Source organism: Podarcis erhardii (assembly GCF_964252035.2).
Source record: "Podarcis erhardii genome assembly, chromosome: 1".
In the NCBI taxonomy this organism is placed as follows: Eukaryota; Metazoa; Chordata; class Lepidosauria; order Squamata; family Lacertidae; genus Podarcis; species Podarcis erhardii.
Window position 1 is genome coordinate 57,765,519 of NC_138497.1, and position 17,098 is coordinate 57,782,616.

At 39.0% G+C, this 17,098-nt stretch overlaps 1 protein-coding gene across 4 annotated transcripts in view; it reads left to right on the forward strand.

The window, feature by feature from the left end:
- The window catches only part of SLC1A2 (solute carrier family 1 member 2), a 93,503-nt gene extending 82,156 nt beyond the window's left edge, over nucleotides 1–11,347 (forward strand). For 3 of the 4 annotated variants that reach the window (XM_081835156.1, XM_081835155.1, XM_081835154.1), the window contains 4 exons: nucleotides 460–654; nucleotides 1,245–1,379; nucleotides 4,666–4,897; nucleotides 8,617–11,347. In XM_081835156.1, the coding sequence (XP_081691282.1) occupies nucleotides 460–654; nucleotides 1,245–1,379; nucleotides 4,666–4,897; nucleotides 8,617–8,691 (637 nt within the window). In that variant the 3' untranslated portion in view covers nucleotides 8,692–11,347. Of the gene's footprint in view, nucleotides 1–459; nucleotides 655–1,244; nucleotides 1,380–4,665; nucleotides 4,898–8,438; nucleotides 8,489–8,616 lie in introns of all 4 variants that reach the window. The other variant, XM_081835157.1, reaches the window with a different exon arrangement.
- The last annotated feature ends 5,751 nt before the right edge of the window (nucleotides 11,348–17,098 follow it).

Here is a 17,098-nt window from a genome sequence, read left to right on the forward strand (position 1 = left end):
TAAGGGTTCCTGTGCTTCAGATGAAATATTCCATCATGCCTGCTATCAATTTTGGGTTGTTTAAATAAATTATCTGCCTTGGTTTCTAATGGCGCATGTTGTCACATCTGGTTTTACCCTCATTCAACAACTGTCAAAATATATACATCTACAGGGGCATGCACAAGCTTTGATCAAAACACTGTGCATAAGCAGTTTTACAACCATAGAATTTACATGCTTACATCAGTTCCAGGACAGAAGAGGCAGACGTTGAACTCTGGACAGACAGAGACCTGATGAATGTGTGTGTAAGATGCCTGGTTGCTCCCCCAGAGTGTCAATAGAGCTATCTGAATCATAGAATCATAGAGTTGGAAGAGACCACAAGGGCCATCAAGTCCAACCCCCTGCCAAGCAGGAAACGTCCCAGGAAGTCTGAATTTTACCTATAACCTTTCATTTTGCTTTCTCCTTCAGTGCTGGTACACTGCCTGTTACCTTTCGCTGCCTTGAAGAAAACTTGGGCATTGATAAGCGTGTGACAAGATTTGTCTTGCCTGTCGGGGCCACTATTAACATGGATGGGACTGCCCTATATGAAGCTGTGGCAGCTATCTTCATAGCACAGATGAATGGAATTGTGCTGGATGGCGGACAGATAGTCACTGTCAGGTGGGTTTCTTGCCCTACACTGGAGATGGTGAAAACATGAACATTACAGACCTTGCCTATTGCAAAGCAGTTTAAAGTTGTGAGCCTCCATTGTAATAAACAGTGAAAAGCCTTGGCTGCTTTTGCCAGTTCCCAAGTAGTGCATCACGTATTGCAGCCTACATGGGAATTACACAGGATTTGTAAGACATGAAATCAGACCTTGATTTCTGTCTATAACCAGGTTTCAGAAGCAGTGTTAATGTGTTGTGTAGAGATTTTCATTGCACTTGATTATAAATAATGGAAAATAAATATATTCAAGTTAGCATGAGTTAAATGAATCACATATTGCTTTAATCAAAAATCATTAAATAAGAGTGCTTATGGAAAAATGATATTTTATTTTTTTTGCAAAATCAAAAGACTGGTGTGTTAATAAAACTAAACTCAGTCAAAATCTTCTAAATTACAATATTAGAGGCTGCACTGAAATAACAGGGAATGTCTTCCTACAGAAGTTGGAGTGATCAAGCAGTGCCCATATTTGTAAGAGAAACACTAACTAAAAGAAGGCCCAGCTAAACAAGTGGATGTGTTTAATTTCACAGTCTGACAGCTACGCTTGCGAGTGTTGGAGCTGCGAGTATACCCAGTGCAGGATTGGTGACCATGCTTCTCATCCTCACCGCAGTGGGCCTTCCCACACAGGACATCAGCTTACTTGTTGCTGTAGATTGGCTTTTGTAAGTAACATTAAAGAAACTTGTCACCTTTCTCCAGACAGTGATGTTGTGGCTTAACTACCCACTCAGGTGTCAACTCCTTCATGATCAACAATGCTTGCTGCAAGAAGCACTCCTGCATGTGCAGCAGCTGACCAATGTTTATGCAACAAAGCATTTAAAGGAAATGCACACAGATTGTTTCTGATACCCAACTGTAGCGAAATTGGAGCGGAGCAGAAATCGGCAAGCATTGTTTGCAGACAGTAGGAGGATGTTAACTTTAAAGCATGTGGTTGTTTGCTGTTTCAAGGAAATGTCATTGAAGTAAAAACATTTCACTTGATGGAGACGTCCTGCCTCCTGAATGGACAAAGCCATAATTCAGCTGCAGAGGCAAGGTGTTAGCGAGGGGGTAGGGCTAAGGGCTTACCATTGTGTTTCTGATCATTCTCATGTGGTAAAAAATCCCTGTCCCCTGAAGTAAGCCCTGTGGTGAATTGTGCTGCTGACATTTGCTTCTTTAGAAAAGGTCAGATTGAGCAAGACAGTATCATGGCAGCGCAAAGGAAAAGGAGCTCAAACCTTCCATAGTGGAATTAATGCCATAGAGGAATTGATGGGAGTATCGGGGCTTTTCACAGCACAGTCCTAGGCATCTCCTGAGAAATAATTGAGAGATTTCACACTGATTCACACAATCTTCCCTAGACCTTCTTTCAAATTAGTTTCACTTTACTATGCGTTTGTGTGTGTTAAGAGTGCACTGTACAAAATACTCAATAAAATACTGTTATAAATAATTGCAGCTTTATAGTATGGTCATGTAATATACAGACCTTCCTCTCTTCTTTTTCTTGTAAAGGCTATTTCACCCTAAAAATAATTCTTCTGAGACAGGTCTTCTGTGCACCGGTTTTAAACGTGAAGTGGCCCATGATTAGTCTACTTAGATCAGGGGTGCCCAAACTTTTTTCAAAGAGAACCAGATTTGATGTGAAGGCCGACCAAGTGTGAGGGCTGACCAAAGTTGTTGAGCTTTTTTGTGAAATTGAAATTGAAATGAAATTGAATTGAAATTGAATTTTTTTGTGTGAAATGAAATTGAATTGAAATTGAAATTACAATTTTACCCCAAAGTTCTTAAGCTTTTTTGAGGATTGAAGTTTACCCCAAAGTTGTTGAGCTTTTTATTGGATTTTACCCCACGGCATTTACTGCCATGGGGGCTGGATTAAATCGACTGGCAGGCTGGATTAGGCCGCCAAAACAGAAAAAAGAGAAGAAATAGTAATAACATGTCCCCAGAGGGAATATTGCTGTTATGCATGTTATGTCTAGATTGCAGGTAGTCTGGATTCCAGTAGATCTTCCCATTGGTGCTGGTGGGGCAGCTTGAAATACTTTCCCAAAGGACTATTGTATCTAGCAATTATATCAGTGCACCTTGTAAGTCTGTTACAGTTGCTGAATAAAGCAGAAATATATTTTATTGTTGAGAAGCACCCAAGCAAACTTCTTACAAGTCCTGAGGTATAAAATATGTCTGGGGTTTTTAAGTACTTTTGGTATGAGCTAAATAGACTGACATGAATGAAATCTGGGAAGAAGGTTAAAAACATGGAAAAAAACATACAAGGGTAGTCATTCTTCATTATGAAAACTGAAATATTAAGAAACCAGGTCATTCACTTAAAATTTATCAGGAGTAAACCTTTTCCAATTTATTATACTGTGTCAATCTTGATTCAAAATTGCTGTAATGCTGGGTTGCAAACTCCATCTTTAAAATTGTATAAAATATGCTGGATTTTATTTTATTTATTTTGCTCTGTTTAGTGCGCATATGTGCATATGTGCATTGCTTTTATGTATAATTTTTTAAATTGACACTATTACTCCCCTTGTAAACTACCGTTGTTTTTTGTTTTTCTTCTGGTCTATGACCGTAATAAATTAATTTCATTAATTTCATTTCATATTTATTTTGCTCTGTTTAGTGTAGGGAAGATATATACAGACTTCACAAGGAAATCTTTTTTTAAGTGTTCTGATCTCCTGCTGTTCCTCCACTCCAAAGTGAACAAAAATGGCATTTTAAAGAACAGTGTTACTTGTCCACAGCTGGAATTAATCCAGAGTCATTAGTGGTAGCCAAGAACTGCAAGTTTCCAAAGGGGAAATTGACAAGCTTAGCAAATGTCACGGAAAGGTCTCCAGCACAGAGATGCTATGCCCAAAGAAATGGAGAATTAGAAAGGGCCTTCTTGTGTAAATGGTTCATGTTCAGCTTCTAAAATGCTTGCTGAAATGTAGAGCTACCACTGCAAATTTAGCGTGAACACCTGATTTTTCTTCCCTTTTAGCGTTCTGTGAAACCAAGCCAAAAAAACCATTATTTATGTCTGAAAAACGCCTGGGGGAATCACATTTTAATTTTTAGTACTTAGGCCTGGTGCTAAATAATAAATTGAGAAACAATGAGGGCCTATGTAAATGAAATGGACACACCATGAAGGTTGTCTGAAATTACTTTCTATGGTAGCTTTCTCCACATATGAAGGTTTCAGTATGCAGTGCAGCACCTCACAGAAGGGGGATGTTTCTCCATCTCACTGCAAACTTACAAAATGATTGTTGTGGATTGAAGAAAACCACCTGATTGGCACAATGACTGGCTGCCATGATACACAGATACAGTCGTCATGGGAAGCAGTTGAATTAAAGGTTCTCTGACCCCTATTAAAACTGGGCTGGTAGTAAGTGAACCGCCACACCTACAGATGCCAGGCTTGTTTGGGGCAAGTGTTTCACAATGTATACTTCATATCCCCACATCATGATAAGGATTGGGTGCTGCAAGTGGATTGTTTCATGCAATCTAACTGAAATTTATAACTGACCTGCTGCTGAACGCTATTTTGGCACCTGTTTATAGAAGGTTTGGCATTGGTCATCTACCTGTTTTTTTCCCCAGTAGGACAAAATCTACAGTCATGTCACTATTTGATTACATAGATGAACCTTTAAAAGAAAAAGAGTTGCCACATTTTTTTCACTTCATGATTGGATTTCTCTGTACAAAATGAGCATGTGCAGCTTCTCAAAAATCCCAAGAGACTGTGGGAACTACCCAGTTTTTCCTTTGCAGCATCAGGGTGATGCAAATTACGGGATCTCTTGACTATAATTCTTTTTCAAATGTTCAAAAGAACATAAAGCTAGTAAAAGTTAAAGGAACCACTTTAGGTGTAAGATATGACACTCAGGTCTACTTTAACATCCTGCTGGTGCTTTGCTATTGCAGAGATCGAATGAGAACCTCTGTCAATGTTGTGGGAGATTCCTTTGGAGCTGGCATTGTCTATCACCTCTCCAAGGCAGAGTTGGAAAACATTGATGCCCATCACAAAGGACACGAAGATATTGAAATGACCAAGACACAGTCCATTTATGATGACATGAAAAACCACAGGGAAAACAACTCAAACCAGTGTGTTTATACAGCCCACAACTCTGTCATAATAGATGAGTGCAAGGTACCTTTCACATTTATGGATATTGAGACTTGCATCTAGTCAATCATACCTCATCTTCCTTTGTTTTTTAACCTGCATGTATTTTTTAAAAAATGTATCACTAATAATGGGACAATGCTGCATGCTATGTTGATCAGTTTAAAGACGTGGGTACATATATTGTTTGCTTTCTTTGAGTATTTAAATTGCTAATGCATGCCATGTTTACAAATAACATTGTGTTCTACAGGGTGTTTTGGAAGGCAGTGCAATGCAATAGGGGAATATTGTCCAGTTAAGCATTCTTATAGCTTTCCATTACAAGAAAGGTTGCAAATCCAGTTAATAAGGCCTATAGATAAATAGGAGAATTGATGCTGTGGCAATGAGAACAGTTAAAACTGCCTAAAAACAAAAAACAAAAAAATCTCCACCATTTTCTCCTCCAGATCAGAGCAATTCTGTTGCCTTTTTATGTTTGGCGAATCCATGATGGACCAGCTACCACATTTAAAGCCCTGCTGAGTAGCTATAGGAGGCTTTTCCTCTCTGTTGGCATCTTCTGTTTCTTTCCCTCCCCTCTCATGGACCGCAGGTGGGGAAGGGGGTCAACAACACCAATTCCAGGGGTGACATAGTTTGGGGGCTTTGGGGGGAGTGTGTCAGGGGAACGAGGGGACTTGAAATCCTGTAGGTCCATGACCTCCCCCAGCATGCCTCCTGAACTCCATGATTCAGACCACACCACTGGTGGAACACCACTGACAGGCCATATCAGAGGATCTCCAACATCGTAAGTGTCATTCTGCTGGAGGCCTTCTCTTTCCACTGGTGGAATGGCACTTCCTCCACTTCTTCTCATCCCTCGGCCAACTAAATATGATTTTGGCCTTTTAAATGATATTTAAAAGTGACAGTTCAGAGCACAAGATAGTTAACTGTTTGGAAACAGAAGTTCAGTCAAATCCAGAGATTTTTCTTGTGCATCCCACAGGGAGGAGCAGAAGCAACACAAAAGTCATTTGTTTCAGTGGGTTATGTTCCAGGAGCCTGCCATTTTCCCGAGTAGAAAAAGGCAGAAATTGGAAGCACACTTCCTTGCTTCTTTTGAAATCAACGGCAGATACTTCCAAGTGAACGTAATTAAGATCAGGCTATAAGGAACCTGGAGGAGAAAATATGAAGCTGTTTCTATTTATATACAGTTAGGGGAAGCAAAGATAAGCACAAGAAAGAAGCACATTCTCATGCTTCCCCTGACACCCAAATAAATGCAAAGCCTGTCCTTTTGTGGATCGATGCTTTCCATGACACACTGTAGAGACACATGCACTGTACCTCGTCCTCAGCAACTGAGAGCTGTTGTGCTCGCCGTAATATTTATGCTTTATTTTTATTTTCATTGTGGGCCATTCCAATGCCATTTTTGTGATTTCTGCCTATTGCTGTTTGTAAATTACTTGGTTTAAGAAGAGATTATAACAAGAATTGTCCTGACCAAGAGTTACATGAACTTGAGGAAACTCCATGGCTGAATGAGAAACTAATTTGGATGCTTTGCATCTTGCTTCCAAACTCATCCTTGTGGACGCATCACTGTTGTTTAGCATGATGTCTGAATGCAGCCATTGACGAGACTGGGCCTGGCTGGAGAATTGAACTGAACAAACATTTTTCTTTAGGTAGATCTACAGTTTTCCCTAATGTGCTGTCATTAAATGATTTCCATAGCCATTTCAGATTTTGATTAATGTTTCAGCTGGATAGTCATCAAGCTCACTTACTTTATACTGATATTTCTAACTCCCAGTAGGGAGAACAGGGGAGAGAAACCATTGATGGCTGCGTACAACATCAGGTTTCTAAAATCACACAAGTAATTTAAAAATAACAAAGCTTTGCCTGTAACTAAAAACAATCTGACAGAAAGGCTTTATAAATATGCCAGTTCTAAAGAAAGGCACCATTGCTCTGACATTATGCCTAGGACCTGAGTTTATTTCTCTGAAGTAGGCATCTACTGTTTTAAACATTTCTCAGATCACATAGTTATGTATAATAATAAAGTGTAGAAGAATCCCATGGTTAAAAAATTGAGCCCCTTTGAGTTAAGCACATAGTCCAGTCATGCTCATTTAAATACTGCATATTGAAAATCTGGACAGAAAAGTTGTTGAGCCTTTTTACAATTATTATTTTAAGTTTTGACCAAATTTTTTGAGTCTTTTTGCATGCAAAGTCTCAACAAACATCGCCAAAAACGACAATGCCAACAGGGGTTGCCATATGTCCGGATTTCCCCAGACATTTCAGCGATCCCTGCCCAGACTCAGTTTCCTACTGCTGATTGCTATCTATGTACAGGAAATTTCAGATGTGTGGCAACCCTATTAAATTTGTCTGGATTATTCTTGATAAGTTTAAAAAATTGCAAGCAGCGCAGAAAAGTATGTGAATGAAATTGTAGAAAATGCCCTGCAAGAGAAAAGTGTGCTGCAACTCTGGTCAGTGGTTGTTGTTGTTGTTTCTTTGTCTCAAGTATTAATATAATGACATGTCATTTCTACTTAATATTCTAAACAGCTTCCTAGTTTGATTGCTTTGCACAGCTAATATATGCTTTATTAGCAAGCTATGTCGATTGTTGTTGCATGGGCTGTTTTTCTGTATTATTATTTTTTTAAATCACAATTCACATTACTTCCTTTGCAAACTAACCTATAATTTCAGTTCCAAATATGTGGTGTATTCTGTTCTTTATAATGCATGTGTTTCCCTTTTAATTATCTAAGAAAGAGGCTGGCTTTGTTTCAAACATGGGTACATTGTCATGATTTCATGTCCCAATGCTCCCATGCGTCCAGTTTGTCCATCATGTGGAATATCAGTCCTGTCTTTAAGTTTTCATGCGAAGCTGAGGACAGTAACATGAAAGGTAAGCTAGGAAATAATGGGGTTCTGTTTAGAATTAGATGAAAGACTCCCTTACTATGTAAAGGTCCAGTTCATTTCTGCCCAGTCAAACAAGCACATTGGCCATTTTGGCTTATCTAGCCATGCATAGCACATCTCCACTGGGGAAAAAAGATGGCGCTTGGCTGGCTGTGGGGTTGTTGTTTTTTTCCTTTAGAAAAAATATTGACTGCTGAGATGTCGCTTACAAGCCAGTATTTCCCATGGAATGATTTACCATTCTTGGTCTTCCACAATTGTTATCAAGTTAACATTGAAGTGTGAACCTTTAGCTGAGACTCTGATATGGCTGTTTGTGGTTTTGTATGTAAAATGCAGCCTTGTTAAGTATGGTTTGACTCAGTTGTAACTGCACCTTCAACATTACACGATCGGACACAGTAGTGAACAGTGATGTTTCCCAGCAGGTCCTTGTGGAGGATCAATTCTGCCGTTTACTATTTAGCTTTTTGTAACATATGTGCATATGTATGTGTGTATGATTCACATATGTATGTGTATCTCTGTGCACATCAGGCCTATAGACCTGATTTCTCAACATTCTGCTTTGCGGACAGAGCACTATTGTAATTTTGAGTTCTTCCTGCAGATTGAGAAACACTGAAAGGGCAGAACTGATTCAGTACAAAATAAAAACACGTATGTATATTTTCACACATAGATTTAATGTAAATCTTGTAAATATTCAGTTTTGCTGTTTAATTCTTGACATTTCTCGCAAAAGTGCCTTGATCTTTAAGTTAGGTGTTGATGACAATTATTTACAGGTCACCCTGGCAACAAACGGCAAATCTGCAGACTTCAATGCTGTTGAAGAAGAACCTTGGAAACATGAGAAATAAGGAAGGAACAATCCAGGTCCACCTCTAATAAGCCCCAGAAGTTGTCTTGTGGTAAAAGCTGGTATCAAGATTCAAGAAGATTTTTCACTGTCTTCATTTAGTATAAAAACTATTCGCTTATTTAATGCTCTTAACGGAAACTTAGAAACAGTCTCATAAAGTCATTGCTGCTTTAGCATCTTTGCCAAATAATTCATAACCATCTCTCTCAATTGTGTCACCATATGAATGGATGTGGCTGAAGGACACCCTGTCAGTTCAAGAGATGTATTTTTGCTGGGCTTCCTCTGTTCAACTCAAGACGTAGAGAATGTAGATGCTGCAAAAGAGGAAAGATCAGAAAGCCCCAATGGCTGGTGAGACTCTGGCTAATAAGCATTAAGTATAATGTAAAGGGTGCAGCCTTTTGCAATGCCTCTTCTCCTGCTGTAGATGTCAACCAGCACCTTGGTGCATATCAAATACAGTTAGCACTGTGGACTGTAATATATGATCACTGTAAATGTTTTATATGTGCTTTATTAATACGTGGCATATGATATTCTCAGTTCTCTATTATTCATGCCATCCTCACATCGATGGTCATATCCCAGTTCTTTTAACCATCCAGAGCCCCATGCATGCCAGATCCCAGGGGATATCATCATTTTGGTCACCCAAAACTTGAAGGTATAGGAAAAATGATTTGCAGTTTATAGTGGTGGATGGGTGTGAATGCCTGTGTGCATGGTCCCCAAAAATGAATTAACCCCTGGGCAGCATGTATACGTGACTTGACCATGATTTTTTCTCCAATTGAGTTCAATGGACTGTATTGCCAGTATATAAATTTAGGTGTGAAATATGTAGTTTTCAGAGCTAATAAACCATCCCAGATTGTACGCTATTCATACTAGCAACTAGCACAATTCTGATTATCCATACAAGGAGAAACATAGACTGCAATATGTGACTGTCTCAATCCAGCAACATCAAAGTACCATATAGATGCATATCACTGGTATTTCAGCAGGAAAATCTGCAGCAAGTAATATCTTGTCACCCTTTCACTGAGTCCTGGGATGGAACAAGGTGCTATTCTTTAGGGATAAAATGTCTGCAAATAAATCACATCTTTTGCATTCATTTTGCTAAAAACAAACTTAGCAATTTTAATATTGTTTAACAGCTGGAAGCTATTTATACACTGGCGAAAATGTTTTATGTGTTTGGTCCTTGTGAACAGAGAACTGAAACGTAAGATATGGTAATAATCTTGTCAGTTATATCTTGGTTTGTACAAATGGGTTTGGGTAAAGAATATCCATTCAGAATTGTAACAGAATTATATTTAGTAATTGTTGTGATGCCCAAACTGCAATAATTCCTTGAAAACCCATCATAAAAGGACACACTGCCACAGCAAATATCTGTAAATTGGAGAAGGAAAGATTTAATCTCTTGTTGACAGATAATAGAATTGCAGAGTTGGAAGGGTCAATGAGGGTCATTTAGTCCAACCATCTACAATGCAGGAATCTTTGCCCAACATGGTGCTAGAGCCAAAAATATTGAGATAAAGTGTCTCATGCTCTACTAACTGAGCCACTCTGAACATGTTTGCCTTCCTGCAGACTTATACAGAGTATTATCCTTCGCCAAACAGGCATGAAGGATTTCCCATAGGTTTCAACAGAATCATGTTTCTCTCTTTTGCTCTGTTCATACATGAACGTAACTTCGCAGGCTGGGTCATAGGAGGACTGGCTTTGTCTCCCGTTAAACCAGCCTGTGCACCCATTGTTCTTGATCACCTTGAATTCTGGAGGTCATATAATTTAACTAAGTGGCCAGAGATGGGGTGGGGTAGGCTGTGTGGGAGATCTGTGCTCATATCTTTCAATTCCCAACTAATTTGACACACTGAAGGGAGAGAGGAGAAACAGCTCTGCTGATTCCTTGACATAAAGGCAGTGAGCTCTTGTAGGGAAGGAATCTACCCATGGATTTTTATATTCTGATATTATACTTTTCATGGAATACATACATTTTGTAGAATTGAAGGCCCTACCCCATCTTTTGTGCACATGCTCATGTTAACATCAATGAGGTACCATGGGGATTGCTTACATACGTATTTCTATTCTTCCCCACATCACTTTATACTTGGCGGCTGTTCAGTGCACAATTAGAATGAGCAAACAAGGTACAGATCCAGCAATGTGATTTCCAGACCCCTGTCTAGGGTAATGGTTTGAGCAACACTAATAAAAAAATACCCCATTGCTTTTATTTTATTTTATAAACTAGGAAGACTTTCTCAAATTGAAATGGGGATAAATTCCGGCATGTGTGCAGAGTTAAGATTTTTTGAATGGATATCAACAGAAAGAACACCTTTTACAAAACGGGGGGGGGGATTTTTGTATGTTTTATAACTCAGGGAATTTCAATCTTTCGATACTCCTTTCCCAACAATATAAAACAGGGAGAGGGAAGCAACTATTATATTGGAGGCCTGCATATTTTATCTTCTAGATGCTATTACATAATTCTGTTGTTCTAACTGGTCAACTGACTGTCCACAAGTATTTCTATTTAATTATGAAGTCTAAATATCCTTAGCTGCCATTTCATAGTTTGCTTAGCCAATATGAATCTAGGTTGCTAAACCGGGGGGGGGGGGGGAAGAACCCTGTAAGTGGTCACAACACTAACGCACATTCCTTTTTTTAATAGACACTTCTTTCAACTTGCAAATGTTCTATATTTTCAACATGAATTTGCACACTATGCTTTTTCCTACTAGCCTGAGGCATGCCATCTTTCAATACTATGTTCCATTCCTCTCTTATTAGGATGCAGCTTCTACCAAGGGGCATGTAAAATCAACTGTGATCATCTCTGCAACCTAATCTCCCATCTCCAACTGTCCCTTCTGCCCAGACTTGTGATAGTAATCTAGACAGAATCAGTGACAGGAAACAATTAAAAGTATCATTTGTAGGAAGTTATACGGAAGACCCTGACATTTCACCAACACTTCAAGCTCTTTCCAGCATGAGTGTGTGTAGTAAGAGCATGTGTGTGTTTTAGTGCTTTCCCTGCTTAGGCTCAAAACCTTTCCCTTTTTGTTTCAGTCATTCTTGGGCAGGTGAATGCTTAAGTAAGTAGCAGGTGAGAAACAATTTCCACTTCATTTGCTTCTCTCAACTAATTTTGCACCAGCACTTTGGATGAAATGATTTCTTTGCTCAGGTCTCGCTTGCTAGTCTGCATAATTAAGAGGACCTTGCTTTTACCTCTTTGTAGATTCTTTATAAAAGGGATCTAAGATTTCAGAATGCTGATAATCTGCCTCACATTGTCATCAAGGGAAATGAAGGATGTCGAGCACTTTGCATTAGACTTTCTCTAGCATCCCATTCGCTTGAAAAAAGGTGACCGGGTTGTAATTTTGTATTGCTCTTGGGTGGCTTGGCTTTGTTCTTTGGCTAGTACCATTTAAGGACTTCAAAAAATAATTAATGGCATAAGGTGACATCCAACATGAGTCATACTCAGAGCAGACCTGAGTACATTGATTTGCATGGGTCTGCTCAGACTATAACTAATGGGTGGGTACACAGGTGTACTTAGGCTCCCTTGCACCCTTGGCAAGGAGACACATCCCCCTCTTATCTTGCACCCTTGCAAGAGGATCCTGCACGTGCCGCCTGGTCTCCCTGACCAGGGAAGAAGCAGCCTGGGGAGTGTGTGGACAGGCAGGTGGGCTCCTACTTAACTTGACCAACCCCTAGATACACCCCTGGGTGGGTATCTTCCTTAGATTTCAAGGACAGCAGGCTGAGGTTTGGTCTTTGCTGGTGGCAATTCCATTGATGTTCTGCTTTCAGTGGATTTCCATAGGACACAATCAGTAATTCATACTTGTATAAGTAAATCTATTGAGTGTGGGGAAGGAACCAAACTCTTGTGCCCTATTCCTATTTATTTTAACCCTCCTCTTCCCAAGAAACTGGAGTTTCTCCTCTTCTTCCCATAGCTCCTTGGCTCTCCTCCCCTCTCGTTTGTATCTCCTCTAATCTTTTCTTCTACCAAATGTTTCACCTGTACTTCTCTAGTTTCTCAAAACGAAAAAACAAACAAACAAAAAGCCCCCCCCCCTCTTCCTGCCCAGACATGACCCTGGTCCTGGAGCTCCTTCTTTCTTTCTCTTGCTCATCATTGTGATACCTGTTATCTTGCAGCTACTAACATTTTTTCAAGCAGCCACTCTAGCCATGTAACTCCATCTCTAATGCTCTTCTTTTCTCTACATGGAGAGAGAACTTTATGATGCCTGAAAATCAGTGGGCTGGGCAGAGGTTCATTGAGATATGCAATGTAATGGAGGTATGAAATATATAATGATATGTAATATGTAATATGTAATGGAGGTATGAAGCAATGAAACGGAATGATGACAGTCCTCCAGTGTTACTGGTCAACATTTGTCACAATTAATCATATTGTTTTCCATTTATTGTCCACACAACTTCAGTGGGGTAGCATTTAATGTCACTAATTTGGGTTAAAATGGCTTGAGTTCGGCATAATACATGTGTAGTTAACTAGTCACCAGTATTACATTCATTCTGATTATGTGACTAAGCCAAGCTCTTAGCCAGACCAAGCTTTGTGTTGCTGCAAGTTTGCCTAATATGCACTGAAGGGCATCACACACTTGCTTGGATGTTGGGTTATAACACAAGTCAACCTACCTACATTTCAGCTGACTGAAAGCAGCTTCTAAGCCGCCCAACACTCTCTCAGTTGTCTTGGAACAGCCTTAACCAGCAGATAAAGAGAATTCATTATCCAACCCAGTCTTTGCTGGGTTTATTACAGTATTTCCTAAAAGGCAAAAAGCAAATATGTGCACATAGGACCTCTACATATTCAGGGATCCCCATTCCATTAACTGGAGGGATCTGATTTATTCCTTCAAAACTTATCTATTGCTGGAACAAGAAGATTATTTGAAATTAAGTTCCTTTTCAGTCAGTGGCACACAGATCCCTCAACTATTGTCTTTAAAACCAGGGTTTGTGCACATTTATTCAAGACATGGACACAATTTAATACTGTGAATCTTTCACATTAACAGTATTTTGTACATAACACATAATGCTTCACAGGGATTTTTTCATTGATTTTCTACAGCTTTGAAAGCTTATTTGCAAATCTTGATTACCAGTTGATATTTTTCAGTCAGTGCTGTAGATTCCAATATTCCATTTTTTAACTTCTTCCAAGCTTCTTCTTCAAGCTTCCTTTTGAATACTGCAACAACAAAAATCCCCTTCTTTCCTGTCCTTCCTAGTGTGAACTGTAATTTATGGAATGCATGAGGAAAATATGTATTTCTACTTCTAAATACATCTTCAATTCTAATGTAGGCATTTATTCATACCTTTTGTCCAGCAGCCACAAACTACAGTGTAGACTGAATTAACAAATTTAGTATCTGTAATTTGCAGACATACTGATATTTTCTTATACTGTTTACAGACATACCAATATTTTGTTATACAACCTTATAAGACAGAGAGAGAAAGCTACAATATTTACAGGGAATCCATATTAAAGGGGAAATGGAAAATTTTCTTATAACATATATAGATTAGTAAAAATTATCTGTGTTAAATTAACGTAACCCTGTAAACTTTATTTATAACCTCTAAGCAAAGCACAAATAGGAAATAAAGGTGTCTTTAAATGCTGCAGTTCATTATGGAACACTATGTTGTTATAATAATCTTAAGATTGATCAGATGAACAAATGATTGATCTGTTATTTTTGATACTTACAGTGTAATCCTATGCATGTTTACTCGGACAAAAGACCCACTGTGTTAAACAGTGCTTACTCCCTAGTAAGTGTGTTTAGAATCACAGCCTTAACCTGGTGTCTTTACCAGGAGAATTAGGAAGGGTCTCTACCCTGCAATATACAAAGAGTCTGATCCAAAATAATTTATTCACCAGTATATTTTGTCCCCAACCCTTCTCCTTCCTGCATTTTCCTGTTGTCCCCAATGTTTCCAATGGAATCGATTACAAAGTCTGTGTACTTTAGGATTGCAGCTTCTGAAGAAGGCCCTGATCCAGCTGTAGTCATGGGCCATCAGGCATGAGAACTGGTGTCCCGTAATTGGCATCAAGTGATGCATCCAGCTAGTTCAAAGTGGCTTGGGTGAGAATCATAACGTGGAAGGAGATGAACATCTGTATTTATTTATGTGCACAGACGTTGTTTGCTGGATTGGCCAGAAGCCTTCAGAGACCAGGCCTGCAGTTCCTCCACAGTCTTTTCTAGACTGGCTAAAGTAACAGGCTTTGCCAGTTCACTTCAAAGCCAGATCACAAGTTTTGCTGCTCGACAAATACTGTACAAGAAAGGAGGCGGCAGCAAAGCCAATAAGGGGTCACAGCTATTTAATGAATAACAGCCCAAACTTAGCCATGTGTACTCAGAAGTGAGTTCTGTTGAATTCAAGGGGGGTTATTCCCGGGTATGTGGGTTCTTATGCAGGGGGAAGGGAACAGAAGACAGGCAAATGGCCACATTCAATGGCCTGCTGAGCTCTTGCTGGTGTAGTCAGAAGTGAGGTTGGAATGGATCTTTTGTTTTTCCTTGTCTTCTTCCTGACCAAGAATTTATTTTAGGCTAGGACACAAAGGTTTCCACAGCGAGAGTATCAACAAAGTTGGATCTTCCTCTGGAGGGCAGAGCTTTGCCCTTATAGTGTGAAATTGAATCAGTTTTATGGCCATGGAACACCTCAGTGATCATTTGCAGGGTCTGTCACGTAAAATGATATTTATACAAGTTCAGACAACGTAAGGAACTGCAGAACTGTGTTTCATGTCTTTGCCTTTGTACAAAAGGACCAAACAACATTCTTATGGGACCATGTCAATCGACTTGCACATATAGAAATACCTCCTGATTTTTAATACATTTATAAGAAAGCAAGCGGTATATTTTTCACCAGGATGAATGAGATCTGTTTTTCTTTTATTTCCTTAGCAGTTAATTATAAAGTATCTCTAGTCCTATGGCCTTGCTATTACCCAAGCACATTGAATGAGCAAATAAGAGTTATTAAAACCTGAGGAACAGCTTAAATACAATGTAAATGTTGTCTCTTGGCACACCAACTGCACAGCACACAGAGCAGAGGATATGTACTGAAACCATCAACGATCCATGAAACAGGTATATTTAACTAGAGAAACCTGTTGTACATGCCTTGCGTTTGGGTGAGCAAACTGTACAGTAGATCTAGAATGTTGTCAATGTAAACTTATTTTGTAATCCTCTTCTATTTTAAAAGCAGAGTTTTCAAATACTCTCGTAATTAGAGCCAAATGTGTTCTAGTGGTAAGATAAAAGTACTAATGATAGCTGTCAAAGCATGACACTCTTATGAATACCAGTCTTGGTGCGTTGTTTTCCGCATGAAGAACAGTGCCTCTCCGCACTTTGTGTAGATAATGTAGCTTATCTTCGTGTAATTTCAGTGAAATTGTGTATACAGTATTAATAGTTGCCATTTGGTTTTTAATTTAACATCAGTTATGCTGGAGTAGAAACTTTATAATATGTTCCGAAAAGAATTTAGGTTGGGTTGGCTGCTTGTCAGTATTTCCATCCCCAGGTATTTATCAGAATAATCTCCATATGCAGATAACTGGTTTTATATGTTGATAATATAAACATGTTGGTGCATGTCAAAGTCTGAATAATTGTTGGAACCTTTTATTGCAGCCGACTCATTGTACATATGTTAGTCTTTGTTTTTATATATCTAACCAGCAGCATGCGAGTGTGTGTGTATGTTTGTAAATCCCTGGCACTTAGTGAATGTGACTGGCCGTCTCATTTTGCTGCACTGTGAATGCAATATCACTGCTACATTAAAGAATTAATGTAGGCATATTATTCTGAGTTTATAATATTAATATATTTTTGTCTGTATACCTGATATGTTGGAAATGTAGAGACCTGATTATTAGTAAGTCGCTGCATCAGTTAGCTCATTGGTCAGAAGTAAAAACAAACCTTGCTGTACTCTTTACTTTGGATGCCATGCTTATCGTTTGCAATTGCAATGTCTGTTTCTGCTTTGCAACATGGACTCCTGCTGTCATCCAACAACATTTCAAGATTCCTCTGATGTTCATTTGCTTTCACTTGTTCACTGACAACAGTATCCACTGAAGAATCTGCATAACCTGAGCCTGTCATTTTGCTTTAAATCAAGGCACAGACATGCCTGTTAACTATAGACACTGGACTGTTTCCAGCTAAGTTTACTCAGAATAGACACACTGAAATTAATGGACCCAAATTGGCCAAATCCATTAATTTCAATGGCTC